This window comes from Chaetura pelagica, unplaced genomic scaffold (genome assembly GCF_000747805.2).
Source record: "Chaetura pelagica isolate M959 unplaced genomic scaffold, ChaPel_1.0 scaffold53, whole genome shotgun sequence".
NCBI lineage: Eukaryota > Metazoa > Chordata > Aves > Apodiformes > Apodidae > Chaetura > Chaetura pelagica.
This window is the reverse complement of record NW_009952880.1, coordinates 52,210-64,439: the sequence shown is the minus strand read 5'-3', so window position 1 is coordinate 64,439 and position 12,230 is coordinate 52,210. Positions and strand designations below refer to the sequence as shown.

Here is a 12,230-nt window from a genome sequence, read left to right as displayed (position 1 = left end):
CGACGGCTGCCGGCGGGACAGCGGGAGGTGAAGCCGTGTGAGGTACCGGTGTTCCTTCTGTATCCTCACAGGTGTAGGCTGTTGGGCGGTTCAACTCCCTGCCGCACATCCGTATCGGATGGAGGCATCGCTCGGAAGAAGTGGGGACGATGAGGTGTCCCTGGGACGGTAGCCAAGGCACAGTGCTACATTTCTAGTGTGGCCTGGCCAGCCCCCGGCGGGGCGGTCTTCTCTGCAGCTTTGTTGTGTTTTCAATCCAGGAGAGTGTGGGCTGCTGCTGGCAGCAACAGGATGAAGTCGCCTCCCTGCTGCATGTCTCTTTCTTCCCAAGCATCGCTGGAGGAACCAGGGAGCAGCACATCCCTAGGCTCTCTGGATTCCAGTGTTTTCTCCAGCAAGGAAGAAGAGGGGTCTCTGATCCAGAAAGTCATTCCCTCCTTGGACTGCTTTACTATCAATGTAGGAGGCAGCCGCTTTGTGATGTCCCAGCAGACTTTGTCTTGCTACCCTGACACCCGCCTTGGCAAACTGGCTGTAGTGGTCTCTGCTGCCCGGGATGTGGCCTCTGGCCTCCTTGAGCTTTGTGATGACGCCAACCTTGTGGAGAATGAATATTTCTTTGACCGGAGCTCACAAGCATTTCACTATATCCTGAATTACTACCAAACAGGGAGGCTGCATGTGATGGAGCAGCTTTGTGCACTCTCCTTCCTGCAAGAGATCCAGTACTGGGGTTTGGATGAACTCAGCATTGATTCTTGCTGCAGAGACCGGTGAGTTGTGGGAAGATGTGGCATGCAGGACCGTGGGCTGGGAGAGCTCAGCACTGACTTGCATGCAGGGATGCTCAGCGGAGACATCCGGCAGCGTGTGTAGAAGAGGTAGCAGAGCAATGGGAAAAGCATGTTCAAAGCTGGATGGATTCAGCCCAGAATCTTACCCTAGAGGTGTTTGGGTGTCGGAAATGGGAGGAGCTGTCTTGAGTGAGGTCACTGTTGACTTTTGCTGAGGGACAGGTCGGAAGTGGGGTCAAGTTAGTACAACACTCACAGGAACAAGGCCTAGGTTGTCCTGTACTGGCTTTGGACTGGCCCTGAAAGCTCAAAGTGTTTGAAAGGCACAGTGCCAAAGATGAAAAAGGTTGTGAGAGGAGACATGTCCCTTCAGTCACCCAGTTTGAGGTTATAGTTAGAGCAGTTGGATGTGGAGTCAGGCATGATGACAGAAGGGTTTGGAGCCTCCCCACCCCACACTTTCCATTCTGGGGGATTTCCAGATCCAAGCTAGAGAAGCAGAAGGAAGGGTGGTCACCTGCCAGGCTGAGTGTGGATGGCACGGCTCCAGGAGGAGACATGGAAGCATGGGAAGCATCGCACATGAATGTAGCAGCATCAGGGAGGGGCAGCGTGAGCGGGAACATGGCTCACTGGTGACAAAGTAACAGGCAGCGTGGGAATGAGGTGGGTTTCCACTGAACCGCCCCCAGGACATTTCTGTTCCAGTTGCAGTTAATTTTTTTGTCACCATTTTTAGTGTTACCAGTTTGTTTGTTAGTAGTGAAGAAATGCATTCTCTAAAAAGTATAACTGCTATTTATCTCAAGCAAAATTATTGAAAAGAAACAAAGAAGCAGCCCTATCCCAAAGCATACAAGAGTTATCCTACCCTAGCATGGTCCCATTCTGCAGCTGAGAGTTGGATCCTAGTTTTTAGCCCTTTCTTCCTTCCCTGGTGGGTGTAATAGTAAGCTCCCACTTCTCTGGTTGTACAAGGAGCTACAGACCTCATTGGCATATGCAGGAGTAACAGTGTATCAAATGAAGGCAAAATTGCTTAGCCCTTTTGTCTACAGTTTGAGATTTGCAGCAGTCAAGTACAGATAGGAAGGAAAAGGATTTGGGTTTGTGATTTTTTTTATTATTTTTTTTTACTTCAGGCTTGGTTTTGTTTAATGAAATTGTTCTGTAACTATAACCTTGTTCTGACAAAACACTCTACTATGCATTTACAATCTGTAAACTTTACTCAGCACAGATGATTGTGCACATTGTTGTGAGGACCCATATGTTTAAAAAAGTAAGATTATGTGTCACCTTAGGGTGTACTGATCAGAACTTCATCCATGAACTGCATGCCTTTTATTATGCCTTCCCTTTTAGCATTACACACCAAGGTAAAAAAAATTCAATATATTTAATAAAATGGAGGACAATTCAGAAACAGAGAGTCTATTTGTGCCAGGATTGCTTACAAGCATGCATGTTAGTCATGCAGCAGATACTACTGTAGACAACATGATCCATATAAATAATACACTAACAGAATAAAATTACTCTGCACATACAAACTGGCACTGATGTGAAATGAGTGAATAGAAATGTCAGATCAGTGGAAACAAACTGCGGATGCTCAGTAACATCATTAACCATATGCTTGACATCAGGACTTTCTGGGCTCATGTAAGGTATTTGTATTCTTATCCCTCACATGGTAGAGGATAGGAAAAACATATGCATATTGGTATTAAGATCTCTTTGGGGATGTTTCTGGGCAGGTACTTCAGGAGGAAGGAGCTGAGTGAAGCCTTAGACATCAAGAAAGATGCAGAAGAATTGGATGCCCAAGATGAGGAAGAGGACTTTTCTGATAGCCTCTGTCCCAGTGTCAGACAGAAACTTTGGGAAGTTTTGGAAAAGCCTGGGTCCTCTGCAGCAGCCAGAACTTTTGGCACTCTATCCATGGCTTTTGTTGTTGTGTCCATTGCCAACATGGCTTTGATTTCAGTAGAGCTAAGCTGGCTGGCACCACCACTGCTGGATGCCCTAGAGTACCTCTGCATTGCGTGGTTCACTGTGGAGTTTGTTCTGAGGCTTCTGTGTGCACGGGATCGTTGTCGCTTCCTAAGAAGTGTGGCAAACATCATAGACCTCCTTGCTATTTTACCTTTCTACATCACCCTGCTGGTGGAGAGCCTGTGTGATGGAGAGAGCTCTCAAGAACTGGAGAACGTGGGACGCATTGTTCAAGTGCTGAGACTGCTCAGAGCCCTGCGGATGCTGAAGCTGGGAAGACATTCAACAGGTACTTTTGGCTGTGGCAGTGGTACTTTGTGTTTTTTGCAGCCTCCAATACTTGTTCCTGGGCACAGTCCCTTTTTTGTGTGTATTTCTACCTAACCTTTTTGCCCAATCTAATGTTAACAGTAACAGCTTGTGAAAATCTTACTTCTGGATATTGAGTGGCAGGGGTCTTCTCCAATAAATTTTAGTTCTTTGTAAAGCCAGTGTGTATTGTTTGCACAGAATATTTACAAAAGCACGAAGTTGTGTACTGTAAATCGTCTACCAATCATTCACAATGTCATAAATTTTAAAATGTATTTTTAAATTGATTTGGTTAGGGATGAAGCAAGAGAAGAAGCAGAGATCATTGACCCACACTTTTTGTATTATCAAAAGCCCACTGATGACAGCTTGTACTTACCTGTCACAACTTGCTTTTTAAGAACTATATGCAAAGAAAAAATAATGGGTTTATGTACATATAGATCCTGAAAACAACCAGGATAGAGAATGTTTCAAGAAAACTTAAAATGAATCAGGACATGCAGTGTGTGAAGGAACACCCTGGCCCTGTTGAACACACGGATAACTGTGTGATATATGGAGCACAGCTGGGGCCTGTTTACTGAACAGACCTCCGTGCAGCTCGGAGCAGCAGTGTTGGGTTCAGTTAGAATTCACCTATCAATGTGGAGCCCTTCATGTCCAAGCACTTCTGACAGGTCAGCAGAGAGATGAACAGCAAGCAGGGGTTGGTTGGAAGGTGAAATGCATTTCTGAGAACACTTTTGTTCAGTCTTTCTGAGTAGTGAAAGGAAGGGATAAAAGGTAATGTTTTCCATTGGGAATTTATAAGGGGAATCTGGAAACAATTTTTACACTTGTGCTCATCTTATTTTTACTACTATGTCATGACATGTGCGTGTCTGGGTATATGAAAGAGTAAGCACCACACCTTCCCCCTGCCATGATGTTGTCCAGTGCTTGACATTTTCAAAGTGATTTGATTAAGTTCCCATTTAAGCAATTGATGAGTATGGCACAGAATTTGACAGTAGAAATGTTCAGTCAACACTCAGAGCTTTGAAAACATAGATTCCAGTAGTAAATCATGGTCTCTCTCCTGCAACATTAGTCTGTTCTGAGGATGGTGATGGTCATTCTTACATGTCACTCAATGTCGCCTTCCAGGATTTACTGCCATGGACCAGGAAAGGATTGATGCTTCTCTGCTCCAGACAACCTTCTCCACCCTCCATGAACTGGCCTTAGTCCAGCAGGCATTACAGTGTGCTGACAGCAGCAGAATGTGTCTTTATTTATTATTTATTTTTGTTCCCACTAAATGTCACTGAACCTGCCTACTGATGGCAGGGAGTAGCTTTAATGCTACTGAGCATAATCATAGGGGTTTGAGAAGCATCTTAGCCTTACTCGCCTGGTGCATAGGTGTGCCCTTAGAAAGCAGTTGAAAGGAAGCTTAAAATTATTCAGTCTGTCAATGAGTTTGTTTTGCTTCATTATACTTTTTGCAGGGTTTGGGGGGGGAGGGGAGGGTTTGCAAGAAAGGCTGCTTTCTCTTTTTTACGGCAGTTGTAACGTGAATGCATTCCTCTCTAAATATATTTTGAAGATAAGAAACAGTTTTCAACTCATCCAGGCACTCCTGTGCTGAAAAACAAGATAGTGATCAAAAAATGTTTATTCTAAAGTTTCCAGTTAGCATATTTTACTGTTACAGAATGAATGCACAAACCTCAGTTCTAAGGCTCTTTCTATCAACTTGAAACCAGATGTTTCAGACACTTGCATAATAACTGTTAACTTCAGGTGTATTAACTTTCAGACATGATCTAACCTTTGTGTCTATTTATTCTTAAATTCATTAAAATATTGCCACAGTTCATATCACAGTACCGAGTGCCATTAAGAGGTTAATAATTCCATGTTAAGTAGAAGTGAATCAATTATATAAAAATGAAGTCTCCTATTCTGGAAGTGACCTGTAGTCTTCCTACTGCAACCAAAGTATCCATTTCAACATACAAGATGCAACATATGTATCTGTTTAAACCATCCAGAGCAGCATTGTTGTTGCTATGCCTGCTTCTTTGGTAGTTCCAAGTTGCTGCCCACTTAGGCCCAGAACACTACATCAGATCTGTATAATTGAAATGCGGAAAGTCACTGTTTCGATCTTCTGTCAGAGGAGATGCTGCTATTAAGATGAAGCATAGCCCTAATAAATCAAAGTAGAAACATATACTCGCAGATCTGAAGCCCTGTTTCTGATGATTTGCAGGAGAGAGTTCTGTTAATGTAGTTCTAAAACCATCCTTAACCATATCTGCTAATATAAGATGAACCCCATAAGTACCATACACAGAGACAATCCTCCTTGCACATACCTAGGCAGTTCTGATAAATTTCATGGGTTTGGGATAGCATTCAAAAAATTCTCTTACTATGCATAGGGCAGCTTAAATCTACCTCCCAATAAAGCTTCCCTCTGAGTCCTGCATTTTTAGGTTAGACAGAGCTTCATGCACTGCTCATCTGTTTTATGTGGCAAGAGGAGTGCAAGATCTGAAGAAGAGATGAGAAAATTGGTGGCTGCAGGCAGCAACACCAAGGAGGGGTGATCACAGGCACAAGATCACCTCTGTAATACTGTGCAGACCCTATAGCAAAGCTGGTAGCACAACATCAGCCTGGCTCTGCTGTCAGGGACAGAAATGGGTTAGGAAAAAAAAAAAACACTTTTTTTTTTTTTTTTTTTTTTTTTTTTTTTTTTTTTTTTTTTTTTTTTTTTTTTTTTTTTTTTTTTTCCCCCACTTTATTTTTAAAGAAATGACAGATTAACCCTTTTTGTGGGGAAGGGACAGAAAAAGAAATGAAAGAATAATTTCTGGCCCTTTGAAAGCTGAACACAGCTAATAGGATGGATGTAATTCCTACAAACGCTGGAGCTAGACTGAAGTGAATGTGTAAAAAAATGCAAAGCACTATATTTCATCAAGAAACAACAGAGAAATCAGTAGTAGTTCTACCCAGAAAACGTATGCTGGAAAGTGAGACCACTCTTCCGAGATACCAGAGTTAAGGATTTGTGCAGCTGCAAGAAGAGATGAGAACCAAATCTGCATTTTTCACATTGTCTGATACTCCTCAGTTGTTGGGTTCCTTCTGGAGCCATGTTTTGTTTGCAGTCTTACTGATCCTCCTCTGGGAAGCACTTACAGATTGACTCCTTGCAGAGAAGTAGGATGTGAGCATCTTACTTGTCATGGCAATGGGCAAATGTTTGAGAGAAGGCTGTAGTGTACGTCAGGATGATGTCTCTGGATACATGAAAAAGCAAAACTTGAGCACTTTTAGTGGCAAAAATTTAGGATTGTTTAAATACTGTGTGTAAAGTGAAGCTCCTGAACATCAGCTTGTATTGCCAAGTCCTCTGGGCAATAGAGAAATGGAAGTTGACCTGCATGGCAGAAACACTTCCCTTCTTCCTACTGGCCGCAGGGCTGGGGCTGCGCTTTCCCCATGCCAGCTCTTAAAGCACCATAGCACCTTCCAGCACAAGCAACCAAGCTGTTACAGCTCCTGCCAAGGAGATCTCCTGGGTAACCATAGGAAAAATATTTTACTGAAGATGTTAGTGTGATACAAATAGTCAAGTCACTGCCCTGTTCCTCCTTACTTTGATCTGGTTTATGTGAGAGTTGCACTGTTTGTTAGCTGTAGTATTCTCAAGATCCATCATGAGGTGCAAACCCTGGCTTTTACAGTGCTTATTTATGCTTTGAAAAGAAGTGCCACAGAGACAATTTTAAATCTTAGTACTTTCTTCCTAGGTCTTCTGAAAGAACTTACTCTTCTACCTTATTCCATCAGAAGTCTTACAGGGAAATGGATTATAAGAACTTCCTTGGAAGTTTGATCTGGACCCTTGTAATTGTCTCACACAGCTTTTGCTCTCCTTTATCTTGATGCATTTTCAAAATAGGGAGCCAGTTATGTTAACAGAGAAAAGATTACACTGCTATATTGTATTACTCTTGTGTTGCAAAATTACACTGTATCATTATAATAACCATTCCAACCAATAGATCATAAACAGTAACACAAAATCTGGATATGGGCAAGTTCTTAACTGGAGTTTGTAGAAGAAAGCATTGAAAAATGAAACATTCCCTGCAAACTGTAGTACATACTTTCACTGTTTGTTGTGCATAAAGAAAGACTTAAAATCCATTAAACCTGAAAGAGAGAAAAAAAAAAAAAGAGCCAGAAGAAAGAAGAAACTTTAACATTTTGTATGTAGTTGGAGATTGAGGAAAGAAAAACAAATCAAATTGCTTATAGCCCTAATAAGCATATGAAGCCTGCAAGCTGAGGCAGAGCTCCAATAAGCTATTTTGCAAGCACTAGTTTAGTTAGAAGTGTACCCCATGAAGGATATTTCATAAGCATTATGTTTTTCTCATTTATAAAAGAAAACACAGTACATTTATAAAGAACAGTATTAAAAACCAATCCCAACTCACCTGTGATTCAAAAGATAATTTCAGTCTCCCATGTGACTCAGCTGAGTTGGTACTTCGGTATCTTCCTTCTTTGTTTATCTATGCAACATTTATCCATTACACCATTATTGGATTATTTCCTGCTTGCTTTGTTGGGAAGTCTAGCCTTGAGGTGGCAGCCGAGAAGGGAATGTGGGGCTTATGGAGAATACTCAGACTGCACCCCATCTCCCTGAGCAGCTCGTGGGCAATAGGACTGGTGCAGTACACTGGTGAATTAACAGCAGAATACAATGTTTGCACTGGAAAGCTTTGCTATCTCCAGTTTTGGCAGAAGTGCAGCTGCTGCTGGAATGCTCTATTTATTTATTTTTTAATGTCTACAGATTAAGATATTGATAGGTTTGAGGGGGAAACAGGGGTCAAAGAGAGACTGTGAGAACTCTAAAAGAATTGAAAATAGTCCTTAGCAAATAAAAAGTTATGGAGTGACTGAACTGGGCTCTAAGTACCCACTTGGAAACACAAATTTGGGAACTGTTGCTTGGTGCAAGATTAGAATGTGACAATATCTGGAGAACGGGAGCTTGGCATATTAAGACTGAAAGTAGGGAGCAGCTGGTTTTAGTGTGGTTTTTAATGCATATTTAGATATCTTACCAAAATTGTGGTAAACCTGCCACTATAGCCAATTAATAAATCAAGATTAGTTAGGTTTTTTTCTAAATTATATGCCTACATACTTCTAATGATAAGCAATGAGGCAAATTTCTGTATTCTGTAACAAAGAGACAGACAGTATTGTCAATGGTTCAGTCTAACATTTTAGTCTGTTTCTTTAAGTCGTGCTTTCCCAGCATTGTTGAGATTAGCACCCCTTTGTCTTAAGGCATGTTCACTAGCAGTGAAAGCAAAACCACAAGGCAGTGAGCTTTCAAATAAGAGGTGGTTCACAAAGTTATGACAGCAGCTCCATGAATCACCCCACTGACAGCATTTCTTGTCTTTCAGGCTTGCGGTCTCTTGGGATGACTATTGCACAGTGCTACGAGGAGGTTGGCCTTTTGCTGCTTTTCCTCTCTGTAGGAATCTCTATATTTTCCACTGTGGAGTACTTTGTTGAGCAAGGTGTGCCGGGCACAACTTTCACAAGTGTACCTGGTGCCTGGTGGTGGGCAACAACTTCCATGACAACTGTTGGTTATGGTGACATTCGACCAGACACTACCATTGGTAAGGTAGTGGCCTTTATATGTATACTATCAGGAATACTGGTTTTGGCATTGCCCATAGCTATAATAAATGACCGTTTCTCTGCCTGTTACTTTACACTGAAGATAAAAGAAGCTGCTCTTCGCCAGCGTGAAGCTTTGAAGAAGCTCATGAGGAACTCATCCAGCGACTCTAATATCAATGTAAATTTGCGGGACATATATGCCCGCAGTGTCATGGACATGCTACGGTTAAAAAGCAGAGAGAGAGCAAGCACAAGGAGCAGCGGAGCAGATGATTTTTGGTTTTGACTTTTAAGCTATTTAGCCTTGTATAGCAAATAGACTACTTACAAAAATGTACTGTTAAACATCTCAGTTTTTTATTATTGACCACATAGTGAATTTGCTTTTCTAACTGGAGTTTTACTTACTTGGACAGATTGAGATAACCAATGTATACAAAAGGCAGAATTCATAATATGGAGTCTAAAACCTGTTTTCAGAACTGGATTATGGTTGGTGAGGCAGGAAGTAATGGGTCTGTCAAAGTAAAACAGTGATGCGAGCACTTATCTATGAATCTTATGTCCTTGCTAATGTATAATGATAAAGTCTTATAATGCATAATAATAAAGTCTTAGCAAAAATTACCACAGTGTTTTGAATTTTAAAGATCTATAAGATTTGTGTGCATTGGAAGAACAAAAGTCAGACATCAAGAAAAAACAAAAAGGGACATCTAAGTGAGTAAAATATAACTAGCTTCATCTTCATCTTGATTCCCTTTCTTATCTCCATCTTCTAGTCAGTTTTCATGAAAAGTAGGTTGCTTGACCTCAGGAGAGAATTTCCTCATTTGAAGAGAAACAGCAAGCTGTTGGGCACATGGTGGGTATCAGGAGATAGGTGAAAGTATTAAGCAGATGCAATACCTGCAGCAAAGTAAAAAATGGTCATTAAACAGGTGCCATAATGTAGAGCATCCTCTGCAGTTGCTCTAGAAGTTTCAGGAACTAATACAGTCTTTGCAGCCTAGAAATCATTTACAAACTTAGTTTAAAACGTGCCTTCTCTGTGTTTGCATTCCCATAACTTGTTTAGCTGAGCAGCTTTTGTGCTCAAGGAAAGTCACCAGTGAATATCAGAATAAAGAGAACTGATAAAAAATAACAACCTACTCGTTTCTCTGTCTCCCATTAAATTCAGTAGGCATTCCAAGTGGGTTAGATTTTTTTTAAAATTCTTATCTTCAGTGATTCATTAGTAGAAAAATCCTTCATCAAAATCTTTTGATCCAAAGGCAAAAAGAGCACTTGTTGAACTGGATACTTAGTGTAATGCAGTAATCAAAATACAAAATTAAAATAATCAAAGGTATTTTCAGTCAACTTTTCTACCACTTGCCTCTCCAGTGGCCCAGTATTATTCTTGGTAAACAAAGTTTTTCTTTCATATAATTTCACTGTCCTAAACTACGATATTGCAACAGTATGTGTATAACCCAATTAGTAGGTTAAATTAAAAATTCACAAATCTCTCTTATTTCAAGTTTCTTTTGGGCAATATAAATACAATATTTTTTTGCATTTGACATGAATTCAACATATTCACTAAAAAGAAGCATCTATTAACTGTACATTATTTAATTTTATATGGCATTTATGTATGTAAAAGGCTTAAACTGCTTTAAACTAAACTGCATGGGTTGAATAACCTGCTTTTAATAGACACTGAATAATACTTGTTTTGAAACAAGTGTGTTTTCCTCATATTCCCCATGAACAGTGGTGTAAGCATAATACAGCAAGCAAAATTTTCAAAGGCTCCAACCTCAGTACAAACTGAGTAGCATTTCAACATACAACTTCTGATTTATCAGCTGGTGTCAGTCAGCATTTGGATTAGGGACAAATGCACACTGTCACCAGTGTCAGAAGGAAGTCAAAGGAAAACACTGGAGACCAAAAGAGCGTGGCTTGCTCTACCAGAAATTGTCTAGGTGTCAAAATTTGCAGGTCAGTCTCATGGTCTATGTTACACCGAGAGCAAACTGTTACCACTGTGCTCCCCTCTGCCCAAATACTCAATGAATCCATCACAAAACTCCTGTTGATGTCCAGGAGACAAAATTAATTCTGCAGGGGAAGGTCTGATGCAGCCCACTCTAGGTTATTACTTCATAGCTCCTTGGAGCAGGAAGTCTCTCAGGCTGCACAAATTGTACAGACTGTTTCTCATTCAAAAGTCATTCTAATTATAGAGAATTAGGAAGAAGCTTTCATTGTGGGAAGGCTGTTTTGTAATGTCTTTTGTGAATTCTTGTACAGCATCTGATCTCTGTTTGAGGAAGGAAATGCAGTTAGATAGCTGATTGACTCTCTTTAGGGAAAGGCTGCTTTTACTGCATCCTGTGCTTTTTATGAAGGACTCAAAAGAATGTGCGAAATGTTCTGGGATCTTATCAGTTGATTCACTGTTTTCACCAGCTCTGGACATAAACTTCCCTAGAAATGCCCATGGGGAAGTATGACTGAAACTTTATCCAGCAGCTGCTTCAGCTCTTTTCAGACCTCTTGATTTTAAATTCAAAGTCTCCGAAGAAGTATTTGTAAAGAATTTTGTTTATGCAGCAAAGTTATCTATCACATTATGGGCTGAGACTAGTTGATAATTTTGCAGATGAAGGTCAGTTTTGCTTTCAGCTCATACAGATGGAAGAACCAGAGCGTTCGTACTGAGCAACAAACAGTACAGGACATTTTAACTCCAGAAAATGAAGCTATACTATATACATACTATCACAGATTTGGATCACCCCAGATTAGTCACCCTAAGGGACAAAATTAAGAATGTTACTGTGCTACCTTTCGAATATCACAGTGTAGATATGGAACTACTTCTTGTCTGAGATCTGTTCTTTCATTTCCATTCCACAGCAGACTTGGCATAAAGGATAATATGTTAGAACATTAATAACACTGGCTAAAAATTCAGCATTTTATCTGAAAATACCATGTACTTTAAAAAAAAAAACAAAACAAAAACAACAGCATCAAAGGGTGTAGCTGCAGCTCTTAGAGCATTGTACTAGCCTTGGTTAACAGTGAAAATGCAGTGGTAGAGGCTACAGTGCAGACTCATAATCTGAAAAATCCTGTACGTTTTTTTGCAGATAATTAGGGACAGTTTTTATTTGGCGACAGTGTGGTCCAACTGCACCAGAACATTTAAAACAAAAAAGTTTAAAAACATTCTTTATCATTACTACTTTGAAGAAAGTCAACAGCCTCCCAGGGTGCATCAGACAGAGCATTACCAGCAGGTCAAGGGAGGTGGTCACATTTGGGTGATGTGTCCAGTGACAAACCTCTATGTCCAGGAGAGGTGGATCTGCTGGTAGCTGTGGAGGGGTTTTTCCTGTCCATGGG

The 12,230-nt window shown here is 40.8% G+C and overlaps 1 protein-coding gene across 1 annotated transcript; it reads left to right on the top strand.

Annotated features, from left to right (window-relative positions):
• Positions 1–270: 270 nt before the first annotated feature.
• On the top strand, positions 271–9,147 carry KCNV1 (potassium channel, subfamily V, member 1). The gene is made up of 3 exons (XM_009995349.1): positions 271–773; positions 2,555–3,081; positions 8,600–9,147. Exons 1-3 carry the CDS (start codon positions 292–294, stop codon positions 9,109–9,111), a joined length of 1,521 nt encoding a protein of 506 aa, XP_009993651.1. The 5' UTR covers positions 271–291; the 3' UTR covers positions 9,112–9,147.
• The last annotated feature ends 3,083 nt before the right edge of the window (positions 9,148–12,230 follow it).

What these genes read in the sequence shown, in the direction of transcription:
- KCNV1 (XM_009995349.1), top strand. Translation starts at nt 292, where the DNA reads ATGAAGTCGCCTCCCTGCTGCATGTCTCTTTCTTCCCAAGCATCGCTG. An exon ending in GATTCTTGCTGCAGAGACCG is followed by an intron (nt 774 to 2,554) that starts GTGAGTTGTGGG and finishes GTTTCTGGGCAG; the next exon opens with GTACTTCAGGAGGAAGGAGC. An exon ending in GCTGGGAAGACATTCAACAG is followed by an intron (nt 3,082 to 8,599) that starts GTACTTTTGGCT and finishes CTTGTCTTTCAG; the next exon opens with GCTTGCGGTCTCTTGGGATG.